The sequence below is a fragment of the Platalea leucorodia genome (genome assembly GCF_965183815.1).
Source record: "Platalea leucorodia genome assembly, chromosome: 24".
NCBI lineage: Eukaryota > Metazoa > Chordata > Aves > Pelecaniformes > Threskiornithidae > Platalea > Platalea leucorodia.
The window spans coordinates 2,957,835-2,974,690 of record NC_138846.1 but is presented as its reverse complement, the minus strand read 5'-3'; the positions used below and the strand labels follow the sequence as shown (position 1 = coordinate 2,974,690).

Here is a 16,856-nt window from a genome sequence, read left to right as displayed (position 1 = left end):
TTTCCCGCAGGGAACCTGCTGTCTGCAGCCCGGCGTCCACTCGGACCCAAGCAGAAACCCTCCGATGGGTGCTAGGCTCAAAGCACGCGGGAAAAGAGCACCGAAGGGAGGTCTAAAGACCAGTTGTCCCCAGTTTAGAAACCCAGAGCTAACCAAAGCCACCCAACGGCGCAAGCAGCACAGCGGGAACGGGCGCTCCGGGTCCTCCCCTTCACCCGGCCGGCGGCACGGAGGCATCAGCAGATCCCGCTGGATCGCAGAGGCCCGTTCCTTGCTCGGGAGCTAACTCGGTCTCATTTCTCGCAGAGCCCGAGCCGCTCTCCTGCCCAGCGGGGCCTCCACCTGCCACGGCCAACTCTTTGTTCAGCTGTTTTCCAGGGTTATTGCTAGCCAACAGTATCGTTTTCTCCCAAATGCCCAGCTCCGCTTGATTTACCGAGAGCGCGGGGGAGAGACCTTTGCTTCAGGCTTTCCAAAAAAAGAGCTCGCACCTCCCGGTTCAGACCAAACAAGGAAAAGATCACCCCCAAAAGAAACATTTTTAGCACACGCTCAGAAGGGGAAACGATGCTGGAGGAGCGGCTGGCGGGGGCTTGAGCAATTATGGCCTCGGGACGGCAAAGTGCAAAACGCTACTGGTACAAAATCCAGGCACTCGGCACCGCCAGGAACAAAGTCTGCACCGAGAAACACCCGTGTGCTCGGGGCGTGACGGCCGCCCCCTCCCCGGGGGGTCGTCTCCCCCCGTGTCAAGCAGCAAATAACGCTGGCCATGGCGGGAGGGCAGGGTTTATCTGCTTGCAGGCGCCACACGCCCCGGCAGACGTGGCCCCCGCGCAGCCTTTGGGGCCGGGGGTGTTTTGGGATGCCCAGAGCAGCTTCCGCAGCATCCCAGTGTGTTTCCAGCCGCAAAGGCTGACCCAAAGGCAGCCGTGGCTGCCCGATATAAGGGAAAGAAAAGAGACGACGATGACATGATCCCGGCAGAGTTTGCTCCACCACTTCAGGCTTTTTTTTGGTCATTTATTGAACATGAACGTGCTTGGATACCCAAAATAATGGCAAACACTGCTGCTGAAACGGCTCCTGCGGGCGATGATCCGACAACCTGTCCCACAAGGGCTGGTCTGTACGGAGCAGCCCGCAGCCATGCTTCCTGGCGTGTCCCATCTCACGGCCAAGGGGTGGCGTGATTCAATCCGGATTCAATTTCAGTCGATCCCAGCACGCCCGTTTTCAATCGACTCCCAGCAGCTGTTACCAAGGTGGGAAAGAACGGCCCCTGGTTTTGAGGGAAGCCAGGCGGGTATCGCAGCCTCCAAACACGAGCACGGGCTCTGCCTGGACAGCCGACGCTCACAGCTGACTCGCTGGCTATCTGCTTCCAGTCCGTGCCCTCCAACACCTCCAGCTGCACCAATTCAGCTTCTGCCGGAACAAAACGCTCCCTCGGCACAGGGGCTGCTCCCAGATACTCTTCTCCTCGGATCCTGTTCCTCCATTTTCAGTGAGCTCTGGGCAGGGCACCTCCGTCCCTCCCAGCCCAAGCTGCCCTGCTCGGATGGTTTCGGGGGGTCTGCTGCGGCAGGCCCCCTCTCTCCCGCCGAGACCTCAGCCGCTGAACCTGCTCTGCCACGGCAGCCGGCAGACCGCCGGCGTGCTCCCCGAGCTCCGATCCGTGCGGCACGGCCCGGATACCACACACGGAGAAGGTGGCACGGCGGGATGCTCGGTGGCTCTCGCCAAGCCTGGCTATCAGCTCGCTGACAGACGGGGAGAGGATGGTCACTTTAAGGCGCTCCAAGAGTTTAATTATTAATTTTTCCCAATGAAATCTACTGCCTCTCAGGGAGACACGCTGCCTTGCCCCAAGCAGAGCCTGTGCCCTGCTGCTGACATGCCTTGGGGAAAGGGCTCGCTCTCTCTGTCCGTCCTTCCTTCCTTCCTTCCTTCCCCCTTTCCTTTTTTCTTTGCTTCTAGCACATGAAAAGGCTCTCTGGGGTACCAGGTAGAAAATAATACTCTGCCAGGGCGCTCGATGGGCCATTTGAAACCCTCCGCATTGTTTTCCCTGCTCCAGGCGGCAGCAGGGGATTAAAACTTCAGCCATTATGCGCATGTTGTGTGCTCCATTGTGCTCTGCCCAGCCGTCCCTCCGCATTACCATCTAAACGGGTGCATTAACATCTAAACCGGGCAGGGCCAGCCCCGAGCCCGGCCTGGGCATCTCCGGGGCTCGGGCACTGCCTCTGGGCATCTCCCTGGCTCCGGGCATCTCCCCAGGCCTGGGCATCTCCCTGGGGCTCTGGGAACTGCCTCTGGGCATCTCCAGGGCTCCAGGCATCTCCGGGGCTCTGGGAACTGCCTCTGGGCATCTCCCTGGCTCCGGGCATCTCCCTGGCTCCAGGCATCATCTCCCTCCCGCAGCAGCTTCACCAGGGCCCGCCGTCCCTTCCTCCCCGCACGCCCAACCACCGGACTCGCACCGGAGCCGAGCGAGCTGGATGTTTCTGCAGGTCAAGCAGGAGCAGAGGAGAAACATAGGGTGCTGGCAGCGGTTTTCTGAACGGCCACGGCAATCCCACTGCCTGCATTTTTCCCGCACGGCATGGCAGAGCCGTCTCTGCTGGCCAGGAGAGCAGCAACGGCGGGATCAGTTCCCGAGAGGAACAGGCAGGCCCTTCTCATCCTTGATCTGGAATAAGCACGTCCACGATTGCTGCAGCTCACTGCAGCAGCCGTTCCCCAAAACCAAGGGCTGCAAACGCCTCGGCTGAACCGGCTGGCGAGCTGCGTGCCTGCACAAGCCAGCCAGCGCCGTTTCGTTCAGCTCAAGGAGGAGGAGCGCCGCTTGAAAACCCCTTCCCGGCTCCATTTCCTACGGGAGAGCGAGCGGGCAGGCAGCTGGTGACGGCACAAGGCCCGGCGTTTGCACGGGAGTTGCACCGAGCGGCTAAGCCGGTGCGGCAAAGCACCCCGGCCCTGTCCGCCGGCACGGCAACGCAAACACACCTCGCTCGGATGCCTCCGACCGTATCAACGGGGAGAAATTATCCCCCGCCAGAACTAGCTGCGATGATGCAAACGCCTTGGCAAATCCCAGCCTCCAAACCTGGAGCAGAGGCCGCCCTTGTGCCCGGACCCAGCCCAGGCACACCTACAGCTTCTGCTGGCAGAACTCGCTCGGCGTGGGGTAAAAAACCGTGGGAGAGGGAGCAAAGAGCACCAAAATCCTACTCCAGACCAACAAACAAGGCCAGCAACTGAAAAAAAAAGGAGTATTTTTGCATTAGCACGACTTATTTTGGTCAGGCAGCATACATCTATTTCTATAAATAAACGATATAAGCTGTATCTGTGCAAAAGGGCTCGCCAGCTAAAGCTCTGCCGCCGCGAACAAGGCGCCTGTGTTCCCGGAGCATCCGACGCGACCCAGCCCCGTTCTGCCGGGGGAGGCCGAGGGACAAAGATCTCTGCCCAGCAGTGGTATTTTCCTCTCCTTTTTAAACGCTGCCTCCTATTTCACGCATCCCAATCGTCCCCGCTTTAAAATTTAATAAGGAAGAAAATATATTTTCTCCTCATCAAAAAAACCTCCCCCTCGCCGCTCAAAAAGAGGATTTCCAGCCACGCAGCCTCCCCGGCTGCAGTCTGCCCGCTGCCTCCAGTTTCCAGGAGGCTTGAAGTAGGGAGGCTGAATTATTTGCTGGAGGATGGGCACGGGGAGGCCTTGGCATTAGTCCCGTACAGACATCCCCAGGGAAAAACAAAACCAAAACGTTATTCTCCGGAGCACGTCAATCCTCCGGACAAGGGAGCGGCACCCCTCAGCCCGCGCTGCCCCGTCCTTTCAAGCATCATCTCCAAAGGCCCTGGGCAGGGGCTGGAGCTCCTCAGGGCCGCAGAGCCGAGCGGGACGGGCCCGGCTCACGCGCAGGGAACAACTCTGCCGCTTTCAGTCTGAAGATCCTGGTTGGGAAGAGTTTGAACCCTCTTTTTTTTTTTTTTTAATAAGACAGATTTATGACTGCTGTAATTAAAGTAATTAAAAGAAATGTGCTCCCTTTGTTCCGCACCCTTGCTCCGTCCACCTAACGTGGCTTCTTGGGGATCCCTCCCTGCTGTTTGGATCACACGTGGCAAGAACAAAACCACCCCAGATCTCCCTCCGACAGATCAGCAGAAAGAAAACCAGGAGAGAATAACATTTAGAGGGAAATAAAAAGAAAGGGCTGGCGTCAGACCCAGAACCGGCAGGTACCACCGCTGAAACATCGTTTTCATCTTTCAGGGGGTTTTGCGACAGCGAGTGAGTCTTTAAAAGCAAGAGGCGAATCTAAAATCAGCTGCGAAGGGAGGGAGGAGGAGACGGTCTCTCACCAACACGCAGCAACCACAGATTCCCCCTGCCGGGATATGAATAGCTAGCTCACAGATTGCACTGAATCCGAGCAAAAAAAAAGGTGCTTCATCAGGGAAGGAAGCAGGAAATCCAGTTCTTCCCCGTCCCCCCATCCCCGTAATCGGGTGCAAAGCCACGGAGAGGAGCCCGGCAGCCCGCTCCCAAGCTCCCAGCTGCCACGCAGAGACGACGCATCCTGACCGGAGGCTGGTCGGGGATTAAATTCCCATACGTTTAACAGAATTAAGTCTCCGCCATCTGCTAACTTCTGGAGATATCAAAACAAACAAGTGGTGGACGAGATCCAGAAATCCCGACAATTTGGCCGGCCTGAAAAATTTTTTAAACACTGGCAGGCGTTTTTGTAGCCATGATCGGCATAAAGCAGCCTCAATGTCAACGCGGGGAGGTTTTTGTTCCCAGATTTACCAGTATGACCAGGATCCACACTGGTGTACGCAGACAAGGGCTTGGTGGCTCCAGGCAGACATTTCATGGAAGACTGACCAGGATCTCCCAGGCGTTCAGCCTAACGACACTCCCCTCACCTGGGATCGTTTCCACGTCGTGATGAGCAGTTACCGGTTATCTCCATCCCAGCGGGTTTTGTGGTGTTTCATCACACTGGGTTTTACAACGCAAAGTTTCTAAACTCAGCCAGGACGCCCCGTTTATTCGAGCATTATAAATAGAAAATCTGCCACGTAGGATGCCAAAAGGAAGGGAACACCGAGTTCCCTCGCTCCCGTCACACACTACGACGGCCCCGCGCCATAACTGCGCTCGCTCGCTATTAGCGCGTTATTATTTTTATGGTACCCCGATGTGCGCTTAGGTACTTGATGGTACAAATAAATTAAAGCCCTAGACAATATCTTGCAGGCGGCAATCATGTGTTAGCAGGAGGAGGGATTAGACCCAGGAGAACCTAATCGGGGTGGAATAAGCCCAGAAAACCAGAGACAAACGTGATTGCTGCAAGATGATGAGAGCTCGGGGCGCTGTTGGTCATCACAGCAGATCCTGAGCTACCTCCACGCCGGCACCACCTCTCTCCGACTGCCGCAGCCTTGCACTTCTGCACGGATTTCCCTATGGGGAATCAGGGCCCCCTTGCCCAGACCAGGCTACGGGATTAACACCAGGAGTAAAAGGGCTGGCGGGGCTGGCCAGTCCTCCTGCTGCTCCTCCCTCGGACCCTGCCCAGCAAAGCTCAGGCTCAGAGAGGCTTTGGGAAGCACCCCGCCAGCCCTCCCGCCTCTGCTAACGCCAGCGCAGCCACATGTGGGGTGACGCATTTTTTTTCCTCCTCAGACACACTAAAAATACATCCTTTGAGGCAGCTGTTTCCACAAACAAGGCTCAGTTCCTAACGCACCGCTTAAAACCTAAGCGTGGAGGCTATCAAACTTCCCCGCTCACCTTCTAGGGAAGTCTCTTGGAATTAAACTAATTGTGGGAAGGTAACCACAGCCCCCAAGGGCTGCCCGCTACCCGATCACGCGCTGACACCGGCGGCGAGGAATTAAGGGACTTTACAGGGGCCGAGACCCAGAAACAGGAGGAGAAGAGGGAAAAGAAACTGGGTTTGAAAGAAAAACAACACGTTCTTACTACCAACCCACTCTCACAAACCAAAAACCAGGAGGCTCCTAACGAAGCGGCCGAGACCCACAAGCAACAGCCTCGCTGCAACGCTCGGCTTCCCTGCAGAAGGCCCGCTCCCGGCCCCTTGGCCGCCTCCTCCTCCGGACTTCAGGAATCGCTCCCAGCCCAGGGCCACCTCGCTGCCCAAAGTGGGCCAGCGTCCCCCGAGCCTCGCTGGGCACCTCGAGAAGCGACAGCGAGAACCTGCCGTCAGCCTTTGCTATTCCCAGTTTCTTCCCTGTGGGAAGCCAGGGAGGACCTGGACACTGCATCAGGACAGTGCCCGCCTCTCCACGAGCCGTCTCCCGCATCTGGAACCGCAGCGGGCCCTCCTGGAGAGCTTCCCGATTCCTCCCAGCCACCCCCGAACGGGCAGACGGCTGTAACAGGACCCGCTTTTTCTTCTGAAAACACACAGGCTGCGTTACCGAGGCTGCGACAGGATCCGCTCCACACCTCCCGTGTTCTCTTCCCCCACCCAAACCAGTGTAATAGCGAGATTCCCTCCTCCCAAAACCCTAAACCACTCGGCAGCCGCAGCACTGTTCTTCCCAGGCCGTTGGGGTGCGATAAGAGACCCACACGCGCCGTTCTCGAACACCATCCTCGGGCACCGGTACCTGGAGAGACCGGAGAGGATCCAGAGGGCCCAAAGCCCGACCGGCTCCTTGTTCACACAGCCACTCCTCAAGAACTGGAGGAGCAAGAAAATCCCCCCAGGAACGGGTGCCCCAAAACAAGACACCACTTTATTTGCAAGAGATGTTGCAGCTGAAGAACGGGGAGGACCCCTGCCAGCCCCTCCCCGAGCCCTGTGCTGGAGGGGGACGGCTGCCCCCCCAGCCCCCCAGGGCAGGAGGAGGAGGAAGGAGCTCAGGCCCAGGAGCTCGGGAAGGGAAGGACAACAGTCCCAAATCCCAGAGCTGGGGAGGGGGAGCCGGGACCAGGCCCCCGGCAGCTGTGGGGGCACACGAACACCCCCCCAGCGACGGGAGGTCTCGCCCTGCCCCTCACCACGGGGCAGCGTGGCCAGACCCCCCCGTTCCCAGGGAGGCCGGGGGGGGGGACACACAAGCCCAGGCTCCCCAGGAGACGCAGGGGGGCACCGTCAGCCCCGACGCTGCTGGGCGGGGCGGGGGACGCGACCAGGCGCCCCAGAGGCAGAGGGGAGCCACGACCAGCGCCCCCCCCCCCCAAAAACCCCTCAGGCCGGGGGGGATGCGCTCAGCCCCCCGGCAGGGGCAGGGGAACACGGCCGCTCCCCCAGCCCCGGTCCCCAGAGGGAACGGCGGTTACGCTCCCCCCAGGCCCGGCGGGGTGGGGGCAGCCGGTGCCAGCCCCCAGCGCCCGGAGGAGCGCGGATGCCCCCCACGCCCCGCAGGGGCAAGGGGACGGCCGTGACCCCACCCCGAGGCCGGGAGGGGAGGGGCCGGCCGCCACCGCCGCCCCACGCCCCGAGCGGGGACGGGGGACGGCTCTCCCTGCCCCCAGCCCCGAGCGGGGAGCGGGCCAGGACGGTCACCCCCTCCCCAGGCCTCGCGGCCCCCTCCAACCGGGGCCTCCCCCTCCAGGCCCCGCGCCCTCCGAGCCGCGCCCCCGCGCCCCCCCGGGGCCCTGCGAGGCCCGGGGCTCCGGTACCTGCTGCTGCTGCGGGCGGGGGGCGGCCGGCTCCGGCCCAGGCCCCTCCGCGGCGGCCGCTTCTCCTCAGCCACTTCCTGCTTGGATCGCGCCCCCCGCCCTCCGCCGCCGGCCGCTCGCGCGCCGCGCTCCCGCCCCCCTGCCTAGCGCCGCGCCATTGGTGGCGCCGCCCGCCAGTCGCCGCCGCGCGCGCTCCGATTGGCCAGCGCCGCCGTCGCTCTCGGGTGGTCGCGGCTGTTCGCACTCGCCGTTGGCGGAGCGGACGACAACTCCGCGGCTGGAGCCCGCCTCCCGCGGGGTGTGCTCATTGGGGGGCGGGGGTGCCATTCAAAGCATGGGCCCCGCCCACCCCGCTGCCGCGCTTCCTATTGGTGCTTGGCGCTGGCTCGCCCACGGGGCAGCCTCGCTGCTTATTGGCTACAGGCTTTGTTCATCAAGCCAGCCCGCCTCCTCCCGCTTTCCATTGGTCAAGCGAGGCAGTCCTTCAAGCACGGATTCTCGCAGCTATTGGCCACAGGGAATGTCCATCAGGGCGTCTCCCAGCTGTTGTTTTCCTATTGAGCGAGAGACCTGCCACTCAACGCCAAGGCCCGCCCCCCCGCCAGCCCCATTGGTCGGAAGCTGTCAGAAGAGATTCCACCATCTTCTCACATTTGCTGGCAACGCTGTCACTCAGGAAGGGGGCTCCGTTGCCTGCCCCGCCCACCTCCGTCCGGCACGTGATACACACGACTCAACCCCGTTGGTGAAGAGCCCTGTCACTCAAGGCACGCCCCTGCCTCTTTGCTCCCCCATTGGCTGACCCGCCCGCCAGCCCGCCATGACAAAGCCACGCCACCCATTGAACGGCCTTGCCGCCACTCAAGAAAAAAATCCCGCCCTCCCCGGCTCTCCTCCCCACCCCATTGGCCGCCTCCCCAGCCCCCTGAACTGACAGCATCCACACCACCCCCTCGCTGATTGGCTGGCTCCGCTGCTTATCAACCACCAAGGCCCACCCCCTCCGGCCTCCCGGTAAACATCCGGCGGGCAGCCGCGGGGGGCGCTGGGAGCTGCCGGGAGGGGGGCGGGGCCTGCCCAAGCCCCGCCCCCAGACACGTGTGCAGGGGGCGCCCAGGGCGGAGCCGGGGCCCGGCTCCCCCAGGGCAGGGGACTCCGGGGGCCCAGTTCCTCCCAGTACGGGGGAAACCCGCGGCCCAGCTCCTCCCAGTACAGAGGATTCCGGGGGCCCAGTCCCCTCCAGTATAGGAGAGTCAGGGCCCAGTTCCCCCAGCGCAGGGGATTCTGGGAGCTCAGTTCTCCCAGTACAGGGGATTCTAGGGGCCCAGTTCCCCCAGTACAGGGGATTCTAGGAGCCCAGTTCTCCCAGTACAGGGGATTCCAGGGGCCCAGTTCCCCCCAGTACAGGGGATTCTAGGGGCCCAGTTCCCCCCAGTACAGGGGATTCTAGGGGCCCAGTTCTCCCAGTACAGGGGATTCCAGGGGCCCAGTTCCCCCCAGTACAGGGGATTCCAGGGGCCCAGTTCCCCCCAGTACAGGGGATTCTAGGGGCCCAGTTCCCCCAGTACAGGGGAGTCCGGGGGCCCCGGGAGGGGCGTGGGCCGATCCCCACCGAGGCGTCAGGCAGCGACCCCCCTGGAAAGCCTTTATTGCCCCTTACAGCAGGACCCCCGGCCCCGCGGGCAGGTGGCCACTCACCCCCGCGGCAGCGAGCCCCAGCCCCCTCACTTCTTCTCCTCCTCCTTCTTGTCCTTGCTCTCCTTGGCGGCCTGCGAGGCCAGGGAGCCCATGGCGTTGCGGATGGCCTCATTGTTGGGGTCCACGCCCGGCAGGTTCTCCAGCACGCTCTGCAGGAACTCGGGGTCCTGCATCACGTCGTAGTCGTCCTCCTCCTGCGGGCAGAGGGAGAGGAGTTGGGGACAGGCTGGGTGCCCCCTCTTCCTCCCCGGGGGAGAGGGATGGGAGGGGATCCCCTCCCGGGAGGGCAAAACCTCACCTTAGCGGGTTCGGAGGTATCCATGGCCGTGCTGCTGTCCACCTCTGCCGCCTCCGCCTGGGCGAACTCTGCCGGAGCAGAGGGACAGCTGAGGACAGAGGGTTTACACACCCGCACCCCCCGCGGCTCGCAGCAGCGACCCTCGCACCCACCCCGCCAGCGTGGACCCTGCCCCGCTGCGGGACACGGCGGCTCCAGCCCCGGAGGCAGAGGGGCTGCGCCTCGGCTTTCCCTTTGGAAACGGCCGGGAACCGGCCCCGGGCGCTCACCCGCTCCCTGCAGCGACATCTGCATGGCGTAGGCGATCTGCTCCTCCTCCGTCATGCTGCTGAGGTCGGGCAGCCCGGCCCGGCCAAACTCCTGCTGAGTTATCGTCATCTTCAGCAGAGCATCGTCCGAATCTGCGCAGACAAAGCCCACCCTCAGAGAGCAGCGAGGCGGCCGCCCCGCAGCGCACGCGAGCCCCGTCCCCTCTCGCACGCAGGGCCGCGCTGGGGAAGGGGAGCGGAGCAGAGCCGCTCCCCGCGGCACTCGGGACAGGAGCGGGTCCGCCGCCGCTCGGGAGTTTCAGCGGAAGCAGGGGTAGCTCCCCAGCAGGCTGCAGTGAAACCGCCTCCCTCCGACATTCGGGGGCAGAAACCGCCTCTCGCCTCGCAGCCCGGCGGCTCTGGGAGCTGCCAGGCTGCGCACAAGGGCCCCGCCACGAACAGAGACGCTTCCCGCAGCGTCGGGCAGTCTCGCAGCAGTGACCGCTGCCGGGAGCCCGCACGCTGACCGGACACCCTCCCCGGGGGACGTCCTGCCCGGCCCTGCCGGCTTTATTCCCTGCCCAGCTCCTTACCGTCCCCGCCAGTGGCCGCGATCCCAGCCTCAGCCGCAGAGGCGGCCGCAGCCCTCCTGGCCTCCTCCTCTTGCCGCTGCCTCTGCTCCTCCATGGAGACGCGCAGAGCCTGCGGAGATGGGGCCAGGCAGGGAGCTGAGCGCGGCAGAGCCCAGGCGGGTGAGCCCGGCGCCCGCAGCCGCCCACAGCCGCCCCATCGCTCACCAGAGCCAGCTCCGGGTCCGCGCTGGGGTCCACGCCGAACTCGAAGTCGCTGGCGCCGAGGCCCAGCATGGCCCCTCCTTCCCCGGCCAGGATGGGGGAGCTGATGAGGGCATCGGCCAGGCTCGGCCCCGGCGGCACCGTCACCAGGTGGGAGCCGGTGCCATCCTTGCCGTTCAAGGTGTTAATGAAGGCAGTCAGCTTGTCCGTGTTGGCTTCCTAGGGCCAAAGAGAAAGGCTGGGACCAGAGCTTCGCCTGGCTGCTCAGCTCTGCGGCAGGGCCGGCCGGCTGCTCCGCACACCCAGCGTCTCCCGCGCTGTGGGGAGCCAAGAGCTCCGCTGTCGCCATCAGGACGGAAAGCATTTCACGCCGCCTGCAGCGAAACGGGAGAGGCGTCTTCCCGGAGGGAAGCTCCCCACGTTAGCATCTACACCGGGGCAGCTGCTGAAGAGACCTTCTGAAGGCTCAGAGAACTGTTTGTATCCTCGCGCGCCCGAGTAAGGGCTCTGGAAAGGATACAAAATCCGGCCTTGGGTCTTATGCCAGAAACACGGCAGAAGTCTCACCTCTTCTCCAAAATTGATGATGTCAACGTTGACTTTCTCTTTCTTAAGACGCTTTGCCAGCTTCACCAGCTGCAATAAGGAGACACCACGGCATTAGCTTGGATTTTGGCTCTTACCCATGCTCAGCTCATCAGGAACCAGACAGCAGCACCTAGGGTTCAGCCCTGGAGGCACAAAGCCCCACGTCAGCTTCCCAGTTTCAAGCCCTCGCAGCAGGAAAAGGTCTGAGGCATTTCAGCTCTCCAGGAGGGACAGGCGCTACCGCACGGTGCCCGAGGTGCTGCGAGGTGGCACAAGCGAGGGAGCTGTCCCTGCCGAAGCGAGTAACCGTCCCCATCGACGGGGACAGCGAGAGCCTGGGACAGGCAGCAGCTCCTCACGTTTCTGACCTGTTCTTCAAAGAGACCCAGGACAACCGGAGTAACTTCGCTTCTGTTATTTTAAGTGCCAACAGAACGGCATCTCCCAAAGGCTGAGCGCGCTAATTCTGCTCAGGGACACAGATTCCCTCCCCCGGCTCCTCAGGCGAAAAGCCCAAAGCGGTCTCGGTGACAGCCACAAGCCAGGAGGCGCGGGACATGGCACGAGCTCCCTCGGGAGCCCCCTGAACCGGGGGAGGGATGCAATCCTACACAAAATGGTGGGAGATCCGGATCCCCGTCCGTGGCTCAGGCCGCGCTGTGCCCAGGGATCCGGCCCTCCCTCTCCCTCCCTCTCCTCCTAGCTGAGAACCGCCCTGCCCAAGCAGCTCAGCCTTACGTTCGATACAGAGCAGGGAGCAAACAATAAACCCGATTTATGGTTCAAAGTAGAGCGCGGAGCTGACCCGACATTTTTTCCTTTAGCCGTTACTCACATCTTTCTCGTTGTCTTCTACAGGGCTCCCAACGAAGGCGATGATTCGCATCTTGTGGTTCTTGCCTTGGCGATGTTTCAAAGCCAGCTTCAAAACAGAAGTCATATTGTACTTAAGGAGCAATTCCCAGGAAAAAGGGGTGGCCAGCAGTCACCCCCGATACTTTTCCTGTTACGCAGGAGAACTTAGGCTCAACGCCAGGAGAGACTTTTCAGTAGCAAGCTTCACCGAGCTGTCTACAAGCAGGCATGTCTCAGGGGCCTCCCGTCTGCTGGTGGTCGTGACTCAGCTGGGAGCAGTTTGTGGGCAGAGAGAGTCTGGGACCGAGCAGGAAAACGGGACAAAAGGCTGGCCACCTCCCGGGGGACGCCCTCGCCTGGGGGCTGCTCTCCTCAGGTGGGAAGGGCCACGCAGCTCGGCTGGGCTTCTGCAAAGCAGCTGCCAGGTTCCTCCGAAGCAAACCAGGACCGGACTGTTAAACTTCCGAGCTTTTACGTTGGATTTTATAAAGGAGGTTTCAACTGCATTTTGCAGATAGGGAGACTGAGGCAAAACTAAAATTATTTGCCCAGCATGGCTCAGCTGTACAGGCAGGAAGAGAACAAGATTTCCCGTATCCAAGCCATCAACAGGACAGGTAATTTACCAGGACGCACTAAGGCAGAAGGAATTACAGAGAAAGGCGCGGACTCACTCGTGAGGAAGCAACAAGACCACTTACGTGAGCAACTCTGATCCCTGTGCAAAAGGTAATTTTCCCTTTGGGTTGCACCGTGTGTAGCTTTGAAAGGATCCGGCCCGTGTCTGGAGTGAGCGTGGTCAACACTTCACAGTTACTGCAACACAAACACACTTACGCTGGCGACCTCCTCTTTGAGGATTTCTTTGCAAAACCCTTTATCTGCTACAGGGGTAAGAGAAGCCCCCCCGTGCTCAGCCTGCAGCCGGTGCCCGCTCCAAGACTCTGCCAGCACTTGGCTCTGGGGGGTCGGTGCGTACAGGGAGCAAGACTTTCAGCCTAGTTTCCCAAAAAACCCGAAGCAATCTGTCTGCCTGAAGGCTTGTGTGTGTCTGTCCCCTGCCCCAGCCACCTTCAGCCCACTGGCCAATTTTAATCGACTCTGGCTAAGAGGGAGCTCACGGAGGCACTAAAGTCCTACAGACGTCAGGAGAACGGAGGAACGACTCCCCTGGGGCCGCCCGGGAGCGGCAGTGACAGTTCAGCCCTTGTTTGCCACCCTTTGGGACACAAGGCCACAAAAGGATGGGTCTGGCAGGGAGCTCCCGAGAGAGAAAAGCCTCTGTAACGTATCCTGGCATAGCAGGAGCGAGCCCAACAAGCTAGAGACCAGTCAGGAACTGGGTGTTCTCATACCAGTCCTCCCAGAAGAACTGGTTTGCTTTTAGACGGTGCTATTGCCGCCCCATTTTGCAACACTGCCCTGCTCCTCGTCCCCGCGCTCTCTCCCGGGTCCCCCCAGCCGCTCCTCGGTGTCACCGCCTGCTTGCCAGGAGCAGTGGCCCCGAGGCCAGCTCCCTCCCCGGGCGTACTTGGCTAAGGTGATGAGCCCCACGTTGTTCTCGGGGTTACTGCGGGTTTTCGAGTGGCACACAATGTTGACAGCATCTTGCTGGGCTTGCAGGCGAGTGGGTAAGAAGTCTCCATTCCTCATGTACTCGCTGTTGTCAACGCTGAAACACAGAGAAGGGCATCAGCTTGTCAAACAGTTGAGGTTTATGCCCAGAACGTGCTTTCCAGGACAGCACACCTAAGGTCACACAGCTGGGGACAGGCAGCAGGACACGGACGTTTCCCGGGGCAGAGGGACGAGTCGTCTCTGCGTTTCCCTGAGTTTTCAGGTCAGAACCGACCCGTGGGTCACAGGACAAACGCCGGCCCGGAGCTGGAAGCTCCCACTCCTCACTGAAGAGCGCAAGAGGTGACTGTGGCCAGACGCAGCCTCAGACCCACGTCTCCTCGATGCCTTCTTCCATCTCCACAACAAAAAAAAAAGCCAAGAGACACCACTCGCTCCTTGGTAAAGTACAAAGCTCTGCGCTCATCGCCACCGTGGGGTTTTCTGCTCCACCGGCGCGGTGCCCTCCTCGAAGCGACACGGTGACAAACCGAACCCCCGAGCCCCACAGCCCGGCTTTAGCATCCTACACCCGCGGTGGGTGTCAGGGCCTCCACGAACCGCACAGTGCATGGGCAACAGTGCCCCGCAGCGTCTAACAGCAGCAGCCACATCACGACATCGCTGTAATTAAATCCCTACCCTCCTCTCCGTCGGCTATTAAATATAGCACAGAGCAGGCAGAAAAAGCCCTTCTCTTACACCAGCCTTCAGCAAAGCGACCCTGGGAAGGAGGACGAGTTAAATAACAGCTTGAGAGTTTATTCTGGCCGCAAATTAAGACTTCCGTGAGGAGTACTGCCAGAATTTCTTAGTTTTAACACCAGGGGAAAGGTTTCTCCTGGAAAAAGAACTACCTGTGACTGTGCTTGGGCTCGTGCTGGGCCACCTCTCCTCTGGCCCACACCAAATACCCCGTCGCGAGCTGGGGAGCAAGGAGGCGGCAGTGGCCAAACTTCATCTCGGGCACAAAGACATGAAGCGACCTGGCCAAGGCTTTCCTAACTGCAGCTTACTATTCCCGGAGTAAGAGGGAATTCCTCCCGCTCTCCAGAACAACACAAGCAGCAGCGACACGGTTTAATGCCCTTAAACGTGAGTAAGCAAAGAGCTACCCAGAGAAAACACCAAGGACTTTGATATATGGCCAGCGAGTCAGGTTACGGCAACATCTTTATCCAAACAGCTGCAGGACCACGTAGAGAGCCAAGGACACAACAGAACCCAGACAGATTTCACTGGTTTTCTCTATTGTAGCCTTCTTAAACACCAAAACCAAAAAAGACCAGGACTGTAGCTGCTGTGATAATAACGACACATCAAAGTTCGTCTCTGCTTCCAGCCCCGGCTGCGTTCGGCACCCAGGGACAAAGCTCTCTTACCTCAACACTGAACCGAGCAATAATAAGGGATGACGGCTGCTTCGGGCAGGGCCACCGAGCCCCGGCCCAGCACGCCCGGGCCAGGCCCCGAGCCCCAGCGGCCGACCCGCTTCGGGCGGCAGGGCCAGGGCCGCGCTGTCCGGCTCCGCGCCCCGGCTCTCCTCCGCTGGGACGCGATCCCAGTTTGCCGTTGCAGCATCGCCTGGCACCGCGTCACACCAGAGCCCACGGCGGCGGCTGCCCCGTCACCGGGGTCTCCTCTGCCCACCAAGCGCCCCTCTCTGCCCCGCACCTCGTCAGCGCCTACAGGAGCCCCTTCGCCCTGCTCCTGCCTCCTCACCCCCCAGCCAGGAGCCTTCCTCACCGCCAGACCCCTCCTCACCCCAGCCTGTCCCACTCCCCCCCCTTTCCGTGGCAGCCCCCAGCCTCACCGTCTCCTGCCTTCACCCAGCCTCTCCGCGGCCACCCAACACCCTCACCACCGCCTTGACCCACCCCAACCGTCCTCTCCCCCCGCCGCCCCCCCCAAGCCCCATCTCCCCCCCAACCCCATTCTCTCCTCAGCCTCCCCGCACGCCTCGTCCTGTCCCAACGCCCCCAGCCCCCTCGGGCCCTGCCTCCCCCCGCGGCCCGGGCCCGGCCCCGCCGCCGCCCGGGATGACTCAGGGAAACCCGGCGGCGGCCCCGGCCGGGGCCCGGGGCTCGGCGGGGGCTGCGGGGCGGAGGGAGAGGGCGGCGGGCGAGGGGAGCCCCCGCCGCGGCCCGGCCCGCCCGCTCACCACACCATGGTGCTCTCCAGAACCATCTTGCCTCCTTCCCTCAGACCGGCCCGGATCCGGCCAAACAAGGCGCCCGCCGATTGGCTCTACGCTACCGGCCAATCGCCGCTTCCCGTCTTGTGAGGTGAGTGGCGGCGGGCGCGGAGCACGCTGGGAGCTGTAGTCCCGGGCAGGCCGCGATGGCGGCGGCCGCCCGGCAGAGGCCCGGCCTCGGGCGCCCCGGGGACCGCCCGCTCCCCCCGCCGCCCCCGCGGCCCCCCGCCGCCCCCGGCCCCCCGGACAGAAGACAGGCGGGCGGTGGGTTCAGCAGCACACCGTGTATTGCGCGTCCAAGAGACAGCGTGGGTCCAACAGCGGACGAGGCCACAAGCGTTACACAGCCGAAAGGACAAGGGCGACGCAACGGCGATGGCGGAGAGGAGGCTTCCATCCGCGCTCCGTCCCAGCGCTCCATCCCGGCGTCGATCCGGAGGTCACGGCTCCTCCCGGCGTGGCGGGGGAAGCGAGGTCCCCTCCCCGCGCTGGAGAAGAGCCGCTGGGGTGTTCGACGAGACACGACAGCCCGCCGCTCGGAAACACGCGCACACGAAAAACGAAGCGGTTCCGAAAACCCATTACAAAGCAGAGGTCGATATATAAACGCCACCCCCCACCTCGCTGAACAGCTATCCCCAGGAAAAGGAAAAAAAAAATACCACCCAACACTTAAATACAGCTTCATAAATATTAAATCATGAAAAAAACTGAGACTTGCTTTTCTTCCCTCCTGGTAAAAAAAAAAAAATAATAAGAAACAAAAGCAAGTATGGGTTAGGAGGGAAGGCAAGGAAGGAGTGTCTAATATAGACAGTTACTTCAGCTATAAAGTGGAACCTGCTGGAGGGAGCCGGGGACGGGGAGGGGGACGGGG

At 61.7% G+C, this 16,856-nt stretch overlaps 2 protein-coding genes across 6 annotated transcripts in view; both read right to left on the bottom strand.

Moving 5' to 3' along the window:
* ZNF687 (zinc finger protein 687) overlaps positions 1-7,812 on the bottom strand; it is a 28,924-nt gene extending 21,112 nt beyond the window's left edge. The window contains 1 exon segment of the mRNA XM_082332772.1: positions 7,688-7,812. The gene's annotated coding sequence lies outside the window, so the exon portion shown is untranslated.
* Positions 7,813-7,956: 144 nt separating this feature from the next.
* PSMD4 (proteasome 26S subunit ubiquitin receptor, non-ATPase 4) lies at positions 7,957-16,343 on the bottom strand. Of its 5 annotated transcripts, XM_082333067.1 has the most exons (11): positions 15,947-16,018; positions 13,700-13,840; positions 12,870-12,984; positions 12,149-12,235; positions 11,293-11,361; positions 10,729-10,944; positions 10,525-10,633; positions 9,953-10,084; positions 9,684-9,751; positions 9,386-9,579; positions 7,957-8,241 (listed from the first exon to the last, which is right to left on the bottom strand). In XM_082333067.1, the coding sequence occupies exons 1-10, from the start codon at positions 15,970-15,972 to the stop codon at positions 9,412-9,414; spliced, it is 1,131 nt and encodes a 376-aa protein (XP_082189193.1). In that variant the 5' UTR covers positions 15,973-16,018; the 3' UTR covers positions 7,957-8,241; positions 9,386-9,411. The 5 variants fall into 5 exon arrangements, with proteins under 5 accessions (XP_082189193.1, XP_082189194.1, XP_082189192.1 ...); XM_082333068.1 differs by lacking the exons at positions 7,957-8,241; positions 15,947-16,018 and adding an exon at positions 16,262-16,343 and having other exon boundaries at positions 9,385-9,579; XM_082333066.1 differs by lacking the exon at positions 7,957-8,241 and having other exon boundaries at positions 9,385-9,579.
* Between the last annotated feature and the right edge of the window lie 513 nt (positions 16,344-16,856).

What these genes read in the sequence shown, in the direction of transcription:
- PSMD4 (XM_082333067.1), bottom strand. Translation starts at nt 15,972, where the DNA reads ATGGTTCTGGAGAGCACCATGGTGTG. An exon ending in TCATCAATTTTGGAGAAGAG is followed by an intron (nt 10,945 to 11,292) that starts GTGAGACTTCTG and finishes CTTTGGCCCTAG; the next exon opens with GAAGCCAACACGGACAAGCT. An exon ending in GATGTCGCTGCAGGGAGCGG is followed by an intron (nt 9,752 to 9,952) that starts GTGAGCGCCCGG and finishes CTGCTCCGGCAG; the next exon opens with AGTTCGCCCAGGCGGAGGCG.